Genomic DNA, 20,342 nt, shown 5'->3' on the forward strand with positions numbered 1-20,342 from the left:
GAATTAATTGATTATCAATATATTAAGGCTTGTATATCTAGTGTAAATACATTTATATCATCAGCGAAATCACTCATATTTGGTTTGGAGATAAGTTAAAACTTTCAACAATTAATGAGATTCAATGTAATTTATCAATTGATTCCTTGCTGTAGCTTGACTATATTCTATTTTGTTATTACAGTTTTTGTTAGATAATACTGTATAAAAATTAATTTGAAATCTAAAATCTGTTTCTCACTGTATTATAAACTTCCTAATCTACAAACCAATTCCATATAAAGAAGTAATTCTATACTTTTGTATTCTAATCTATCCTATTATATTCCAACCTCTGCTATAAAAAACGTTTTCGTAAATCTTGTATGGTTTGATAGAACCATATTACTATATTATGATATAACAATATTATCCATTCTACTTCCACCAACTCTTGGCAGATCTGGCTTCTCACTTCTCAGCGAGGTAGCTAAGAGCATAGTAGTCCTTCACGGGAGCCCTTCATTAGATCCAATCGAGTCCCACATCAAATAAAGATGCATTAGAGGCATCCATGCTCCACTTACTCTGTATGTGAAGAGCTCCATTTGTTGAGATTGAGTTGATTTGTCTGCGTTATCGAGTCTGCACTTAGTCACGACTCGCTCTAGCGAAGAGGTCTACTTCAGCCTTGGCTTGAATCAAGGTTTGAACCGTGTTCATACGCTATATATACAACCCTTAGGTTGAATCCAGTCTTATGTGATTTGTATTTACAATCTCTGTTTAATGAGAACTCATTCTCACATCTGAATGATGGCTATAACTGGATGTATCAGTATTAGCGATGTTCGTCACTTTCATCTTCCTCAAATATTGTATCCTTTTTGAGAATGCAGAGTTGCACCACGAATTCTAAAATCTATATCCCTGCTTTCCAATTAATACGAGTATATGCTCTGTTGGACGGGAAAAGAATTGCAATCGCTTTTATGGGAGTGTTCACATATTTAAAAAAATGTGTAAGTACTCCAATAAGAGTCATCGGTATTGTCTTTCTGTCCAGCAGAGCAGAAATACATTGAGAGTCTTAGCTTATCAATATTCATTCCATTATGACGTACATGATTATTGTATTAGATGATTGAGAATTAGATCAACCGAAAAATAGTACATGGAAAAATGTAATCATTATTGTAAATGGAAAATTATGGGGAGTGGATCATTTTCAAGTTAGAACTATTTCCTACTGTTGAAAGTCCGTATAAAATATTTCTGAAAAGATCAGTCAATCCAGTTGGCTCATTGCACAGAGAACTTAAACGATTTCGAAGACTTTATGCTTTGCTTATTATCATCGAAACATATTCATATAACAATCAACATCACATCAATTGAATACTAACATTCCATTCATATAAAAATATTATTCCACATATGAAGATATTCATGAACTTGAATACATTATGTGATACGAGGAAATGTCAAGGTAACATCTTCGCTTCGAACATTTTAGTTAATGGCTTCAAAAATGTGATCGGGATTGTTCACTATTTCAATGAAGAGGTGTCTACGTTTCTGCTATTAAAGGCTGCAACTTAGGAGATTATTCATATTTATTATTATAGTTATAGCATTCACAATAGAAGGTCAAAAATAGTTTTATGTGTAAAATATATAAGAAAATCTCATGCTATAAAATATTGAACATTGGAGAAATAAGGAGATTGATATATTTTCTTGAGCGGCCTTCCAAACCATCCTCTGTGTTGACTCTGAATTGTTATCAAATAACTGTGAGAGGATGAAATCAAACTTTTAGAGACTGTAACCATAAAATAAACAATCAATTGTTTAGGCTTTTCCTGTTGTAATTCAAGTTATAGTTGTATGAATAAAACAAGATAGTCCAGGCGCTGGCTTACATTGAGCATACATGAGAGAGGCAGAGAATTTGACTTCGGATTATTGTTAGGGGGTGTTTAGTGTATATGAAACTCGATGTCGTCACGTCCCAGGGTGGTCGACAGCTTGGGGGGGAGGGGGGTAAGTTGTAAAAAACGCGCGTTTATAAAATCGCCTGTCCTGCAGTTACTATTCAAAGTACAGCTTTTAATTTTTTCTCAATATTATGTACACATAACTGGCTTTCAATGTGGTCCTATACTTTTTTGCGATAAACCGCATAGTTTTTCCGTAAAAAAATAAAATATCTCGAAAAATGTATTTTTTTATTATGGACTTTTTGTTATTTCTCGAATATTCAAGTAATTAGCCGACTTAGAGGAAAAGGCTCCCAATAAACGTTGTAGGCCATTTCTTGCTGAATCCAATGATATATATAGTTTGGGGGTTACGATCATAGATGCGGCGGTGGGAGGTGGATAAGTAGCACTGCTACGCTGCGGCGCGGTCCTCCCCCATGATTAATGCGCGTAATGGCCTGTCTATCGCATCGCTCCTACTAGTCTATGCATTCAAATTATGTATTTCAGGAACGCTATCTTATGTATTTTCGGTCGCTGAACACGATTTTTCAACTCTCAAGCCTTAATAATTGATAATTCTCATCATAATATACTAATTATGTTCAAAATTACAAACTTCATCTCATTCTGCAAGGAAACTAAGAAATGACTGTTTGAAATAAACGAAACTTGGGTTTCAAGAAATATATTAGGATAGAATAAAGTTAATATTTATATATGTTTATGTTCTATTGCTTTTATTTCAAATTAATTTATTGTGATGCGCTGCAGGCTAAATTATATTATTAATTGCACACTGGCCACGCTTACTTGATAGTGGTCAGTTAGTTTCCAAGAAATATTTGTGGAATTTCTTAGTTCTTCATGGTGGAAATGGAATTCATCATTCATTCATTATCATAATGATTATGTTCAGTATGAAAATGTTAATCTTTCGTGAATCTTCAGTTTGTCGTGGACTTTTGAGAAATTATATCCAATATAATAATAGATATGTGTCAAATCAAAATGAAATGAAAATTTAAATATTCATTCATATTATTTCCAACAGTATTATTATAATAATATTTCACTAACTTTTGATTGATTCATCCATTATGGTATTCCCGTTCAGACTGTTTTGAAATGGTAACAAGTTATTCAGTATCAAAATTTGGGATTCGAATAGTTATGGGCCATGCCTGCTATTCTTTCCCAAACATATTTATATGATTTGTAATTTTATCCACAAATGAATGAATGAATGTATGTATTCCTGCACGTAGCTAACGTATGGATAATTCCTTTATAGATTCTTGCATATCACATTAATAAATCTCTGCCACAGATTTAGAAATCAAGTCTCGATGGTTTGGAGAGCATATTATTGGAGTGATTCTTTTACTCTGCTGCTTCTAATATGTTCACTACCTTTGTTTGATTTTAGACCATAGACATGAAAAGCTATGTCCACCTGTATCACTCCATCTTTATTGAGAATTTTCATAACTCTTCTCATCACAAAGTTTCCATAATCTTGCAGCGTATTGAAGTTTTGAAAAGTGAAGTAGGAGTTGAATTCAGGAGAGCCATGTCATCATTATGCGAATTTGTCAACGATATTTAGGGATTTAGTCAAATCCACAACTAGTTTCACTTACAATTTCATAGGCCAAGTGAGATTAAGAGTTTTTTTTTAAATATCCATCAGATGTTGACAGAGATTGCGGCTATTGTAGAAATGCATGCTGCACTAAAACTTCAATGCTGAATTATCTTTAAACAGCTACCTAGTAAAAATACAGAGATCAGATCTTCTTGTTCTAGAATTAACTAAGACTAGGATTTTTGTTTGATTGCATCGTGGAGAATGAAAGAACTCTGTTTATTTTTATAGGTGAGAATACACTTTTACAATTTGCCACAACTATGTTCAGATAAAAATCGTTGGAGACCGAATAACTATTTCTTTCTATACGTTCAAAAGAGAATCACACACTTCTTCACTTGCTTCCAAACCATTGATAACATTATGCAGATTCTGTTGTCCATCAGAGTCTTGAAGAAAAATGTTAAGTTCTCTTGAGAAGATTATGCTTCTGGAAATCATTCTCATCTCTCATTATTCTTGTTTTACTTCATTAGATGACTTTCTTCACAAACTCCAGTGATATCCATAATGATGTCAACATACTTGAACAGAATATCTTTGATGGAAGATTTATTTATGTAGTAGCAGCCATTTTAGGAAAGCCTTTGAAGAACTAGCTATTCCAATCACTCAGTTTTGGATTATCTAATGAGCATCAATGCTCTAAAGCATGATCGGTTGTCACATTTATTAAATTTTCAAGGTTTCATTTGACAGAGAGTCAATGTATTGACTGTATAGAGTTAATGTTTCCTTATTGGAAATTATTTTTCACTTCTATGGGTATTTTTTTTATATTTTCTAGATATGACACAGACTTTATAACATAGTTTTTGTGATTGAATGAAAAAATTATGGGATCTTTTCTCGAACAGTTTCTACGTGCAATACCAGAGTCCATCCTTATGAGCATGAATACAATTTAAGATAATTTAAACTATGTTACAATAATCAGTCATAAATATTTCAAGTAGTCATTGATTTTGATTCTAAAAAAACTCTACAAATAGCTCCTGACTTCTTTCAAATATACTTTGACAATCTCTCATATTTGAACCGTTCATGAGTCCTTGTAGTTGTTTCATTGAATTGATTGCTTGCTCTCACACCTTAATTATACTGATCTCCCCTCAATAGATTTCCAACAGTATTCTCTCCAAATATTTCAAATTCAACAAAGATATCTCTCATTCCACTTTCATTCAAGTACCACCCCAAGACAATCAGTCAAAATCAGCCACATGAGTAGATATAAGTTACAGAAATCAGTTGATAAAGCTGCGTTTACACCAAAGTTATTAACAAAATGTTAATAACTTAATATTTATAGATTGTATTAGATTGAACGGAACTTGGCAAACACATATGTCTATCATATGTATGATAAGTTATGTTCAATCTAATAGAATCTATAAAGATTAAGTTATATTAACATCTCCTTAATAACTTTGGTGTAAACTCAGCTTTAGAGTTGTATTTCCTTTGTAATCAAATATTTAGTCATATCACATGGGAGTAATTGGTATTATTTGTGTTTCAACTGTAAATTTATATTGAGAAAATATTTTACTCCTGTTACACGGTGCTCTATATTGGGTAGCCTATATTATTTGTTTAACTTACTCCATTACTTGACTTTCGCAATTCCAAAGTGATCATTGAACTAAATCGGATAATTATTATTTTCTCTTAATGGAATATCAGTTTTTTATCGATTGAGAAACACATATAGGATTCCTAACAGGATGGTTTATCATTACAATGTAATCATAAATAATGATAATGAGATGAAGTTTGTAATTTTGACCATAATTAGTATATTATGATGAGAATTATCAATTATTAAGGCTTGAGAGTTGAAAAATCGTGTTCAGCGACCGAAAATACATAAGATAGCGTTCCTGAAATACATAATTTGAATGCATAGACTAGTAGGAGCGATGCGATAGACAGGCCATTACGCGCATTAATCATGGGGGAGGACCGCGCCGCAGCGTAGCAGTGCTACTTATCCCCCTCCCACCGCCGCATCTATGATCGTAAAATTCTCTGCCTCTCTCATGTATGCTCAATGTAAGCCAGCGCCTGGACTAAGAGTTGTTTGCATAAACAATTATCATTATTTTCCATGTATTGGAAATGCGAGAAACTAGATGGCTTGTTACATAGATATCAATATCCAGAAAGCTTAAATCTTTAACAAGGAGTGGTGATATACTGTATATGAATCCATGTGATTGGTAGTTGGTTGAACAAATAAGGTGTGAGGCTGTGATTAGTCAGACAAGACACGAACATTGTTGTCGGAGCATTCATGGACCACAGCTGAGATGAATCAATAAAGAGTAAACAAAATCTTGCAGTGGAGCATCAAATAAATGACTGTTAGAAAGTATATTATTTCAATAAGTTGAAGTATTTTCAATATTATAGAGAATCACTAGTACACTTGTTATCATTCATCAAACACGACTAGTTTTATGCACTACTTATGCCATACTCAAGAATCAAAAATAAATAAGTGGTTGTGAAAACAAGTCTTTATCACAATATCAACTTCAGCACTAAAACACAGAAAGTGAACAGTTTGAAAGTCATCTAACATTCCTCTGTATGAATTCGATTGTTGGAACAACGAAGTTTCAGAAATAATATTTCATTTGCTGGTAACTTGATGAAAACGTGATAGAAATCGTCCGATATTTCTCTCATCAGAAGAAATAATCCAATATTTTAATGTTTCCTAGCAATGAAAACGCTCAGTAAATAAATCACCAGCCGATACTTTTCCCATCAAATATTTCACTCGCGATTTGACAAGAGACTTTCGCTTTTTCGACAATCGAAAATCAATCGAGCCGATCCGATTGAAACAACAACGACTGCAAAAAAATGGAACAGAAAATAAACGCCAATCAATCCAGATTTAGCACACAAATAGTAGAGTTGTTGCCTGTTGCCGGCTATTAATTCAAATGTCAAGAAGATGTTTCAGGTATCTGGAAGAAGTAAAAATAGAAGATAAGAAAGTAGAAGGAAAATGACTAGACGATAAATGAGTGGAGGAGCAGGAGGAGTAGAAACCCCTCTTATACATTCAAACACTTTGAATGAGGAGGAGGAAAAGAAATGGAATAAGAGCAAGGATAAAAAGAGAAGAAAAGCCGTACGCTTTCAGAAGGATGAATCTTTTAAAAATCTGAAAAGAGCATATGAATCGTGATAGCATAATGATTAATGCTATATATATCAAAATCTCGAGAGAGGAATATAAAAAATACGATACATACCTTTCTCCTTGATCAGTTTACTTAGTAGGTATTTTATATTTGTCATGTTCATTGAGGCGTGAAATATGTATTTGGTAGTTAGTAGTGTAATGTTGAAGAGGAATAATGTGAATTATGTGTTAGAGGAAGAAGAGGATGGAGATGAAAGATATAAAATAATTCGTGGAGAGTCCCTATGAACAGGATGAGGAGAGAAAAAAAGGAGCAGAAGTGAACTAACTGGAAGGAGATAAAAGGATAGTGATTGTGAGGAAGAAGCAAAAAAAGCACGAATACCATCTAGATATGTTCATACAAATTTCCACTCTTCATAGGATATAGAAATGGTTCAGAAATTGTCAACACAAAAATTTATAATGGATTCAAGAAAATGATAAATGTTCTGAAAAAATATATAAAATTGGAAGAAAGTGGAAAAGAGGGTAAAAGAAGAAGAAGAAGAAGGAGAAGAAGAAAAAGAAGAATGTGAGAAAGAGTAAAGAATAGAGTGAAATGTAAGATGTAGCGGAACGAAATCGATCTATCATTTTAGTGGTTGTGTAAATTCAGAGCAAGGGCACTAGGCTTCAGAAAAGGAAGAGTATTATATTGCAAACAGCATGGTCACTATATGTGTGTATCGTGAACTTATAAAGTATATACATAATGTATAGCACATGTTCTGAACTTCTTCGTAGTAAGTTCACCATAGAAATGTACAAGATATATGGGTTAGGTTTACTATTTCTAAGAAGTCGACTTTTTGGAAGATGGTAAGATTTATTGTCGAATAAACGATCAAAAACTGATAAATCATTAAGTAAGATAGGTGGTATGAATATCGTGATATAATATATAGTGAAATCCATCTCAACTGTTAGCATTCTTCAAAAATCAATGCTTATTAAACAAATGCTGAAAGTTGGAAGCGAATCATTAGTAAATCTTACTAAAGGAATAGATTGCACAAGATAAGATTGAATGAAAAAATGGATGTATTGCAATTAAACAAAGTTTACCAAAATATAATATTTTCTAAAATCACAGGGTTGTAATAGAATATTAATAAATAGAATAAAATATTTTCAAATATATTCAATGTATTGTAGAGAAAATATAAGAACTCGTGCACCACTATATCACGTTTGCTGTGACACAGTAATGTAATAAATTACAATAGAATAAATGGATAACAAATAGAAGATAAAATTGTATGGGAGGAGCCGGTTTAGATATGTGAGATTGAACAGCGTGAATTATTTATCTGAAAGCAAATATCAAATTAAAACAGATGAATTGGAAAATTATTTATGAGAGTTATGAATATTTATGAGGCTTCTGATTCAAATAGAGAACTGCTCTAAATAATATACGGGAAGCTCAATTTGATATGATTTTAATTGTTTGTGAAATATCACTGTTTCATTATTTGATTTATGGTTGATCGAACAATTAGGGCTCGAATATTTACATATTTACAGTATATACTGAAAGGTCGTGAGTTGTACCTCCATGTTTCATATCTCAGTACTGATAACATTATTATATTCGTGTTACTGTGGTTATTTTATATTCTTATACACTGTTGAGACCTGAAGGTCTCATTTACTATGTCTGTCTTAGTGCCTTATTTGAATAAGGGAAGATTATATACCTCTGATTTGTAAAATTCAATCCAATTTTGCCTCTTTATTAATCTAAAATACAAATCAGTTTATATTAATATCATATTAGAGGTGTTGGAAATCTCAGTGATGCACAGAATTATTTTTAAGATGTGCGATCTCGATTATATTGTTAAAAAGTTAAATTTATGTTGGAGAAGTATTTAATATCAATTTTGTGTTGCAGGTTTTACATGGTGTCCAGCTAGAACCTCACCATGTGATAATGAAAAGAAATGCAGATCAACCTCTAAGAATGCTATTGTACTATGATGATAGCATGTATAGGTGAGTCAACTAACATATCACAGTACAATAAATCATTATATTCCGTTAATAGCATTATAGTATTTTACGTCACGTGGACGGGAAGGGCCCTTTTTCAGGGCAAGACTGATGTTTCTAGTCGAGGCGTTAGCCGAGACTAGAATTTCATTGGAGCCCTGCAAGAGACATTCACATCCAAGAAACGTACACTATTTTCTGTCATAATAATCTAAAGAAGAATAATTGGGAAATAGAAAATATTACCTGCTTGTGCTGAAGTTACTACATGCATTCTATAAAAATAACCTAGTTTACAAATCCGGTATCAGGAATTTTGTGGAAGTTGATAAAACTTTCACCTGGAGCGCTGAAGATGGTTATGGGTATGTTATGTTTTTAGAATACATGTAGTAACTCCAGCACAATCAGGTAATGTTTTCTATTTCTCAATTATTCTTCTTTAGATTATTAGGATAACAAATAGTGTACGTTACTTGGACGTGAAAGTCTTTTGCAGTGCTCGAATAAAATACTAGTCTTGGGTAACGCCTCGACTAGAAACATCATTCTCGCCTGCAAAAGGCCCCTTCCCGTCCATGTGACGTAAGATACTATATTCGTTCCAGAATCCAATAATATCCATGATACAAATGTCGAAAATCATGCTGAAATTCGTAGATTCATCCAAAATACAAATCAGAAAATAAATTAGTTTTTAATATTCACCATTATATTTCTCCAATATATTCTATTCAAGATATAATACCCACTGCAAGAATGTTATTATTGAATGTATGTATGATAATTTAGTGATATGTGATATAGGCTACCGGTAGTCCAAAAAGTCCCAGAATGCCTGAATATTTTTGAAACCAATTGAAGTATGAAACTCAACTGCTGATCAGTTATATTACTCCTCTACGTATTCTGTGACTATTTGACTGTTGACTGTATGACTGAGGCAGTTGATTAAATTGCAGTCTATCTGGTATGTAATTTTGCAGTTGATGGAAGACCCAGTATAACAAAAATAATACAGGAATAAGTATTCACAATACACACAATGCATTTCCCTTTAATGACTACTATTATTACTGTACATGCAGAATGGTATGTATGTAGGTGTAATATTATCTACACATAAAGGTATATTCTTTTAGTATTCTGCAAGGCACTGTCTGAAATATAAGCCCATCCTTTTGAATTTAAAGCCAGTTTAATTACTTCTGAGGAAAAGGATTGCCATCTTTTGTAAAGATATTTTGTCTTCTCCAGCATCCACTTAATTATTCTCTATGTCCTTTCAAATACTCTTCCTCTTTTGACTTTTCCTACCGCTCTTATATACTTCTCAATTCTCTTTATCTTCCTAACTTTTTTCTTCTTCTTCTTCTTCGTCGTCTCCTTCTGATTCTTCTTCTTCTTCTTCCTTCTCCTCCTCCTCTTCCTCCTTCTCTTCTTCTTCTTTGTCATCTTATAAGTCCTTCCACGTTTCTTCTCCCGTTTCCACTTTATTTCTCCACCATTTTCCACTTTAACTTTCATCTAATATCTGATGACAATCTATTATCATACCCTTGAAGAATAGAGACCCCTACCAGCAAAAAGTCATTAAATCTTCACTTGTCTTCTACTCCCGCTGGCTATTTCAATTTTCAAATCAGAAAATACATTATTATTCGAGTAATTCAGCAGTAGTGTAGACTGTACAGCATTTAATTAGAATTGTGAAAAGAAAACTTTGGAACAGGGATGAAAAGTAGAGAGAGATCAAAATTTACTGAAGGAAGATGAAGATGAGGAGAATCTTCAGTAGAAGGAGGAGGAGAAGAAGAGAAATGAGAAGAAAAAAGGAAGAAGAAGAAGAAGAAGAAGAAAAATAAGTAGAAGAAGATGATGAAAAAGATTAAGAAAAAAATGAGGAAAAAGGATAGAAGGAGAATATGTTAATGGTGAATAGGTTGCGGCAGCGGAGGAGTTAGAGAAGAGGAATGTTATGTTTTGAGGATAAGGAAGAGGAGGAGGTGGAGACGAATGTTCAGTAGAATAACAAGAAGAAAAATAAGGTGATGGAGAGGGGGAGGATGATGAGAAAGAGAAGAAGAAGAAAAAAAAGCAGAAAAAGATTAAGAAGCAAAATAAGAAGAAAAGTTTGGAGGAGTGATAGAAGAAAAAGGAGAAGATTTTGATCCATTGCCGGAAAGAGCCACGTGGGGTTATTGTGCCCTTCTTTTTCATTTCACTTCCTTCTATTTCTCTTGCTGTCTTTTCAATTTGTCTCCTTCTTAGATAATTAATTTTTCCCATATTGATAATGAAGTAAATGCATTTTTATCTTGACATGTACTTTTTGCCTATTAATTCTACAAGTTATGTTGTAATGTTATAGTAATAGTTATCCTTCCAGAATTCTGTTGGCTTGTTAATTTTTTACGAGCAATTTAGCTTACAAGACGCTCTTAGCAGGGGGCTCCAATCTCAAAGAGGCAGTTTACCTTGATGTGAAAAATCACGCATTTCAGGCTCTGAAAGAGCATTGCCCTTATATGTCTGGATTTTATTGTTATTATAGAGATATTGTTTGAAATGTCGAAGAGGAGTAGCAGTCAATGAATAACTCCAATAACATACCGTACTACTACTAGTACATTCGGCTGTTAACTTATGTATCCACAATTTTCCTAGAAAACCAATGGAACAAAATAATACCATAATGAAATAATTCAACACTCTTCGACATCTTTATAATCATTCAGACATTAGGCTACCGGTATATCATTTTAAGTAGGCCTATATCAATCATTTATTCATTTTTACATCCACTCATTAATCCATCCCATCCTCCGATCATTCATCAATTCATCCATTTATTTTTCAACCATTTATTCATTCATTTTCAATCTTTTTCCATTGAATGCTATATATTATGAATTATATGATATTCATTCTTGAGTTTAATTAAAAAATAATGAAGAATAAAACATTTTTAAATTTTAAAAATAATAGGTAATTATTTATTCTATTGAAATATTGCATTGTAAACCATTCATGTAATGCCCAACCAAAAAACCTTGACTTTTACCACGGAGCAAGGAACAATATGTTGGTTCCTTATTTTCCATAATGCCTTATTTTTCCTTGTCTTGTATATTCTTTGACTTTTTTTAATGTATATGTGTCAATTTATACCTAGAATGAGTGCCAAGAAACTAGAATTCATTATACTAATAGTACTTCGGTACATTGTGGTCTGTGTTGAATTTGATGAAACCTGTTTGAAGATGACACCGCGCTGCTATGATCTGATGAGCCACTTCCGTTATCATCAAGCTGCGGTGTCCGAGTGGTTAAGGAGTTGGACTTGAAATCCAATGGGTTCTACCCGCACAGGTTCGAATCCTGTCCGCAGCGTCATTTTTTTGACGATCTAAATTTTAGTTTTCTGCTCTAAAAAAAATATCGGATATTTTTTAGTGTTTGATATTCTATTCCAATATGTGTTCACCATTTATTTCTATCATAACACTCGATTTACGTTATTTATTGTTAGCTTGAAATTTGTTTTCTGCTCTAAAAAAATTATTAATCAATGTTATTTATGTTAATTCAGATTTTCTGATTTCAAGATGAGTTTATGATTTTTATCAATTATGAGATCCAATTTCTAATTTTTAAAGCCAGAAAATTTGTTTTCTGCTTAAAATATGTTATTGTTTGATTAGATTTTTTTCCATAAGGAATATATCTTATTAAACTATTGAAAATTAATAAGTTGTCACTGTCCTTCATTTTCTGGAATGATGGATCACATAGAGAAAATATATGCTTTTTTTTATATAAGCTTACTCTATAATAATACTGAATAACCCTAATCATCAAATTTTAAATGAAAATGAAACCTAAAATTAGTATTGAAAGTTATCTTATATAGCCGAGTTGGAGAATAATATATTTTTGTTAAGTTCATGAGTACAAGAACTTGACAAAAATATATTATTCTGAAATTATTATATTATCTCATTAGTACATGATCTTGATTCTAATCTGCTAGATTGAAGAAGATATTTTGTTCCAAGGTAACAAATAGGAAAATAATTTTGGAAATCCATCAACATTTCTGTTTAAATCAAATGAAGTCTCTGAAACATTCGGAGAGAAAAGAATTCTATCAACAAGCTCCGAAAGAAATAATTAGTATCAAATTATTTTTCATTTGAATGTAATAAGCATTATTACTCAGAGAGTTTTCCATTATTTTGGAAATATGAAGGATACTTCTCTAGTATCTCACTCGTGTTTTTTAATTTTTATGTCAAAGGATTTCTTCTTCCTCTTCGTCCTCTAATTTTTTTGATCCATAGTCCCAAAGTCATCCTTTTGTTTTACAGTCAAACTTTGGAAACCTTGTAGCAAAGGTTTCTACATTCTATCTCTTGACATGATTAATTTTTTTCTCCTCTCTCTTACTACTTGCATGTAATGTTCCCCTCCTTCTCCTTCTCATCTCCTCTTGTTTTTGTTTCCCTTTTTCATCTGGTTTTTTGTTATCTTCTTCAGTTTCACCCCTTTTTTGCTGCAGTGAAAGTAGAAAGAGATGAATGGCCAAAAACGGTGTGTCATCATTAACGCCTTCTCGAGGATTTTTTTTTTGAGATTCCTCCATTTATTTGGATAAATCAGCTGGTTTCCAGTTCAGTTGTTTTGCTTATTGAAGTGTAACTCAATAATTGGAACAAAAGTACTTAATCATGTTCACTAATTGTTCAGACTTTTCCATTCATCGCATAACTCACTGCAGTGAGACTCACGTTTTTAAGTCAGCATTTTATTTACATTGGTTTGTTATCTGTCTCATGATAACTTTAGTATAACAATGATTCAATTACTATACAGATACACGGTAAATTTTATTAAATTATAATAAGAGATTGCCAAGAATGATGGGTTATAAAGTACACAGCACAGTATCAAGTCCTATTATAATAAGAAGTTGGAAGAGGCAACTGATACTTGAATTGTCCAACCTTGGGGATAACCTGTAGTCTCTAGTAAATAGCATGCACTCTTTAGAGAGATTCACTACAAACTGTCAGCATTGGCTCGTTCAATGGGAAGCATTGTTGTTATATCTGAGCAATGCTGAGAGTTGGGAGTGAATCTCAGCAGTTTACTTTCGAACAATAGCCTTCACCTTTTACCTTATTTATCCTCATATCTGTCCAAATTCATATCCACGTTCAGAGCACGATTCTTGAAATTGAATTAGATTAATTGACCACAATCTTGCTTATTGATGTGATGTATTGTTTGTTGGTGTGGGGTGTGGTCGAATTATTATATTTCATGCCACGAGCAGGTATTTTCAAGTTTGTTTTCAGAAATTATAAAAATATTAAGTTATATTTTATCATTCAAATTCAATAATGTAGGGATATGATTCTTAACTGGGGACTTTCTGATGATCCACGTTGTGACAGTGGCAGCCCAGCCACTACCTCCGTAAACAAAGCCATAGTGCATTCTGGTGACGTTAGCACTGGTAGGGCTCCTAGACCAATCAAAATTTGTTGATTTCAGCTGATCTATATCAGCTAGTGTTTTTATTGGTATAGGAACCCTACCCGTGCTGACGTTACCATCAACCACCTGTCATGCACTATGGCTTTGTCTACGTAGGTAGTGGCCCAGCCCAGATTATACAGCATATCGTGTTTGAGTGTCAAAATAGGAGGCTTTGTGATAATAATTGGCAAGATGTGTTTGAAGTTTCACTCGTATTTGTGGCATGGATTGAGGCTCTGGAGGTGGGATTACAGCTGGAGATTTACTGGACAGAAAATGTTTCTGTAACCAATACAAGGAGATGAAATCTGTGTTGATTCAATTGTTTCTTGTTACTGAGTGTTACATGTATACATATATGTTACATGTTGTGACGTTATTCTTTATATTTAAATAACGAGTAGCCTCCTGCTTGGCATCAGTCGGTAGAGCATGAATATTTGATATAATTATAAAATTAGGTCGTGGTTTTTTTTTTTATTTATAGAATACAGTCTCATTAAAATCTTTATAGGCCCAGATATGAGCTTCCCCTATAACTCTTGTAATTCATTAAAAAATAAATATATATATAAATACGATACTTATACTATAGTGTTGAGGAATTAAAATAAATTGCACACCATAAACAATTTGATACATATATTAAACAAATAATGCAAAAAATGGATCGAGGCAAAAATATATAAAGAGCGATAAATGTAATATAAATAAAGATAGAACAATAATTGAAATCAGTAAAATATCACAGGCTAAACTTTATACTCTAGATTTATGGCACGAATCATTACCATGTGCCTTTATCTTAAAATCATATGCATCCTTTTGCATGTAGCTGCGATATGAGCTTGCTAATACTTGTCGACTTGGACAATTCAATTAAAAATAGGTTCTTTAAGATCAACTTGATAAATTGGCAACTAATAATCCAAATATATATATATTAAATTCTCTAGTACTTAGTAGATTTCTTTGCATTGAATATATATTTTATCTCAGGGTGCAAGATTCGGCACCTGATGGAATAGGTAGAGCAATTCATCTAGTGAATTAGAGCTATAACAAACTATCGCAAATTATATTGCCAAAATTAAAGATCATATGAATATGTTTTAATAGCCTAGATTTTATACTTCTTTGATTCGATAGAATTTTCTGAAATGTATTGATCCATTTACTCCTTTAATAAAATACCTTTAATACTATATTTACTTGCGCAAGTATTTTTTTATTAAATTCTTAATTTATAATAAAACCCTTTCGACGAGCTAGCTTTGATTATTAGATAAATTCGAAGCACTAGGGCGCCCATCACTAATTCAATATTTCTCACTCACGTGTCGAAAATCTTCTTATAAGCCGCCGATGTCGATCCAACTCCTGGTGGTCCTGGAATATGGTAGCCGGAATCGTCTCTTCCAAGGGGTTACAAAAATATTTGAAATTGAAAATGACTTCTGCTTTACAAGAGCATCACAAAGTCCTTTAAGAAATTTAATAATTTGATCTAACTTTAGCTTTTACAATTTATAGCAAGGTATTACGCTCTAAAATATTTAGGGTCCTCTCATGGTGGCATTTGGCTGGCGAGTGATGGTTCTCCTTTCTCAATTTTACAATTCTTATTTCCGACTTTCAAATTAACATAAAATTTGAATATCTTAGTCCTCCGCCATTTAAGGTTCAAATAGATCGTACAAAAAATATCAAATTATTACTTAGGTTGTGTGTTTAATAATTTCTTTGCCTTCGGGCCATATCTATAACATAGACTATACAATAATTTAACATAAATCCCAAACATTTATAGAAATATATATAAATATTTTTGAATTGGCATACTATTGCCGCCTATTAACTGCTATTGTGCTATTGGTGCATGCAAATTGATTCAGTATTCATGCGCCTGGTACCTCCTATTTCCTGAATACACTTAATTATTTTTATTAGGTTTTTTACTTATGCTCTCTACATGCTAGCTAATATTCTATATACTAATATTTATTTCATGCTTCCTAATAGTTAGCCACGTGACCATGTGTTCTTTCAAATTGCATACCGTTTTGTTACAATAGAGCTCTGCCAAGGGGTTTGGTCAGATTCTACGTTGCTCGATTCGGTCGATCGTTAGGTCGCCGATCACTGAATGTATATACCTAACCTCAATCTTCAAAATATTTTATATAATAATATATTTATTAGCAACAATTCTTTCAAATCCTTTTTAGGTTTTTTGTACCGTTTAGCCAGAACAAGCTGATGCTATCTAATCTTAATTGTTATCTATTTGGCGATATTAGCCAGTTACTTTATTCAGACCTATTAATACTTCGGTTAGGGATTTTTATCTACCCAAATTTCCGATACTTTACAATGTATACATATATGTTACATGTATACATATATGTTACATGTAATATATTAATGTTAATTATGTGTAAAAAGTTTAGTCATACGCCAAATCAAATCAACTTAAAATCTCCATAATGCTCGATATGAAATGATTGATTTATAGTATTGTTAAATTCAATCAAAGTAATAAAATAAAATTATTACTGTAATATTGTTGTGATGAACAGAAAGTGTGTAGAATGTATATCGTACTATATTTATATTATATTATTTCATTCATGATGTTATCAAAATGTATTATTCAGCAGTTTATTATAATTTATTCCCAGTCAAAGATAATTCTCGGAAAAAATAGTCTCATCTATAAATTTATAGCAGAGTTACAAATCTCCACCGAGGGTTGATTAACTTGAACATTCATTAAGTGTACAAAGTTGTCGCAACCACTTATTATTCTAAATGTGAGAAACTAGTTTCAATTGTTATACCATTATAAATCTCTAGTACCTAACAAGAATCTCAAAGATGTCTCAGAGTATTCACTATAAATGGAGCCATCTGACCTATCAAGGAGTGGAGCGGTTGGTTGGCTCCGTGGTCGCGATGATAAGCTATCGTTTAGATAAGTCAAGATTCATGGCCGTTGTGAGGGTGGCCACTTGAAGGGCTGATTTATTTACATACAATCTATGAGTTTGAAGATTACTTACTAGTGCTTCGGAATCCACCTGAAGCAGTAGGTCCACTCTTCTCTCAACATTACCTGCATCATTACCCTTTTACAAGCCTGGAGCTTAAGTGGGCATCACCCTGAAAGAAAGCTGTCATTGGTCGAGACAAGCCTCGTGGGCGGAGCTTCATATTTCTAGCTGTGCTTTGCCTGTAATTAACTTTGAAAATCATTCTTTACGAATAGCATATTCAACCAATGCTGAAAGTTGAAAGTTAATCTCAACATATATAGTACTAATATCTAAGTTGTAGTATGATTCGTTGAATAGAAGACGTTTGCTGTATGTTGAATATGAGAAAATATATTTCTCACTGATACTCGTCAATAGATCACAATTATTTGTGATCACTTGACATTTGCAAAAAAAAATTGATTATTGTGATGAGAATAATCCTAAAATCATGAATGCCACGGTGAAGCTTTGAAAGCATAATATGCCCATGAAACGTAAATAGGGAGTTTACGTGGTAATTTTTAATTGGTAAATTTCAAGTAGGATAGTAGCTTAAACTGGTTAGGAATTCTGTTCAAGAGATAATACAAATAATATACTAAGGAATATCCCCTTTTCATAAAGATAGGGTAATGATAGCTCACTTTGAACTGTATTTACTGAATTTATATCATGACATTAAACCGATTATAATATTAGCAATCGTTATTGGTGAATAAGAATCATAACAGAACCTTGCAAGAAGAATAGAATATCAGAGACTAAAGGTTGTTGATACCACACACCCAACTATTCAGTGCACTTTACATGTTAATATACAGGTATAGAGAGCATGCAATATTCAACCACGCATATAGTACACCTTACATGTATATGTATACTGGGCATCGAATGCCCAACTTTATATATAGTGCACTTTGCATGTTAACGTACAGATATACTGGGCATGTAATACAGCCGATAGGTCACGAATTGTGGGGCCAAGCAACGGTTGTGAAAGCATCTCAGAGATCAAATCAATCCACGACTTTGTACTTTGAAATTATTTCCAACCCACAATAGACTGCCAGATACACGACCCCATAGCAAATAGAACGGAAAAAATTGTTGCAAATTAGTGGTCTAATAATAAACTATGGATACTAATTATAATGGTTGCTAATCAAGTAATTGTAATTTTTGTGATACTTTTGTTCAATTGTCAGAAATAGTCGATCATACCAATGATAAATTGAAGGTTTCACGGAAAAATCATAGCAAATTACGTACTGTTGGTGGTCTATAATGATGAGCTATGTGTACTAGTTACTGTTCTAGTAAGGTGGTTATCTGTTGATGAAGTTATCAGAATTTCGGCTCATGATGTTGTTCAGTTTCAACTTGTAATTCAACTTTTCGTCATTAATGAAGTTCATACTAACGAAAACGTATTTAAAACAGTCAGGAAATATGTGAAACTGGAAGAAGCTTAACTCACACGCAAGCCTACTACACAGCTCTGTTATCTGACATCCAAGTTGAAACGAAAGTGGAAGGCTTCAAATTGCCATGTTGAAGTTGTTGGAGCACTGTTAAACTGTTTTGCCTTTACTGGGATGTGCGCAAGTTTATCTCATCATCCTTTACAAGTACGGTAGGCTATTATTGGAAAAACACTTGAAAAACTTGCTTATAAAACGACTACAATAATTGGTGTCCTTGTTGTGATCCTTTTTGTCATCATCCTTTTCTTTAGTTTCACCTCCTCGTCTTTCTGGCATCGAGGCTTCTACATAATACTTCTAAGCTTTATTTATGAGTTTACTATGATATATTTTTTTTACTTTTCTCTTATTTGTAGATAGAAAATTATATGGATGCATTACAATGTCTCTAAACTCTTTAATAATAAATTTATGTATATTTATGAAAATTTATAAGAAAAATATGAAATTTATGTTAAATTTCATCATGTTTTATAATATGTATCGTATGTATTCCATTTTGATCTTGTCTCATTATTGTTGCATATCCTATATCAACGAAGAGCATAACAACTGTACTTATTATAGGTCGATGATTATGTTCTTTCACTGTGATCTGTATTTCATTTTGTGATTTTTCTATGATAATAATGGTTCAAAATTGAATTCTTATTTTCCTTGCTACCTTTCCATCTGTCATCATCTCATCAGCACTCCAACGTGAACATTTGATTGTTGTGAATCAAATTAAAAAGTTGAGAATGGATTTGAACAATTACATTCAAATTTCAGAATTTATTTAACATTACACTGTCATTGACCCATATAATAATACATGTAAATTACATTTTACAATAAGTAGGCCTGTTCTCTTGAGAAGCACTGTAGCTTGATATTAAGATTTATAACACTATTAAATGATGTTGTGGAACATAATTGAAACAACTAATTACATAGTCAAATTATTTGACTAAATAATTTGCCTTCTCAAGTATGGGGCAACTCCAAAACAATTATTATGATTATTACACAATACTGTGATAGACAATAAATTATTATTTTTAAAGCTCAATGACTTGCATTGTGCCAATTTATCACTGTACATAAATTACTAATGTGAATAATATCTCTCTCAACATTGATTAAAGACTGGCCCACGATAGGACATCCCTTGTCCAGGTTGGAACATAGATTAAAGAGATAAGCAATTCATTTTTTGTTAATTTAATTATAAATTTTAATAGTATAAATACATAATTTGATTTTTTTCATTTGAAATTTCAAAGTGTGTTTGAATTAGGCTGCCTCTGAAGCTACATTACAGGCTATAATCATATATAAATTTATTTCATTGATATGTAGCCTACTTCAAGTAAAATAAGATTTAGAAGCAATGCTCATCACTATAATACGAGCTTAATGATTGCAGTCTCCCTAGGTGGGCAGATGGTCATGGCTTTGTTTTAGACAGAATAACTGGAT

At 32.4% G+C, this 20,342-nt stretch overlaps 1 protein-coding gene and 1 non-coding gene across 3 annotated transcripts in view; both read left to right on the forward strand.

Moving 5' to 3' along the window:
- LOC111056302 (leishmanolysin-like peptidase) overlaps window positions 1–20,342 on the forward strand; it is a 199,720-nt gene that overhangs the window by 144,689 nt on the left and 34,689 nt on the right. For both annotated transcript variants that reach the window (XM_039425862.1, XM_039425863.1), the window contains exon 2: window positions 8,718–8,818. In XM_039425862.1, the coding sequence (XP_039281796.1) occupies window positions 8,718–8,818 (101 nt within the window). The remainder of the gene's footprint in view (window positions 1–8,717; window positions 8,819–20,342) is intronic.
- Window positions 12,127–12,208, forward strand: Trnas-uga. Its single transcript has one exon. It is a non-coding gene; the product is annotated as a tRNA-Ser (tRNA).

The sequence above is a fragment of the Nilaparvata lugens genome, chromosome 4 (genome assembly GCF_014356525.2).
Source record: "Nilaparvata lugens isolate BPH chromosome 4, ASM1435652v1, whole genome shotgun sequence".
In the NCBI taxonomy this organism is placed as follows: domain Eukaryota; kingdom Metazoa; phylum Arthropoda; class Insecta; order Hemiptera; family Delphacidae; genus Nilaparvata; species Nilaparvata lugens.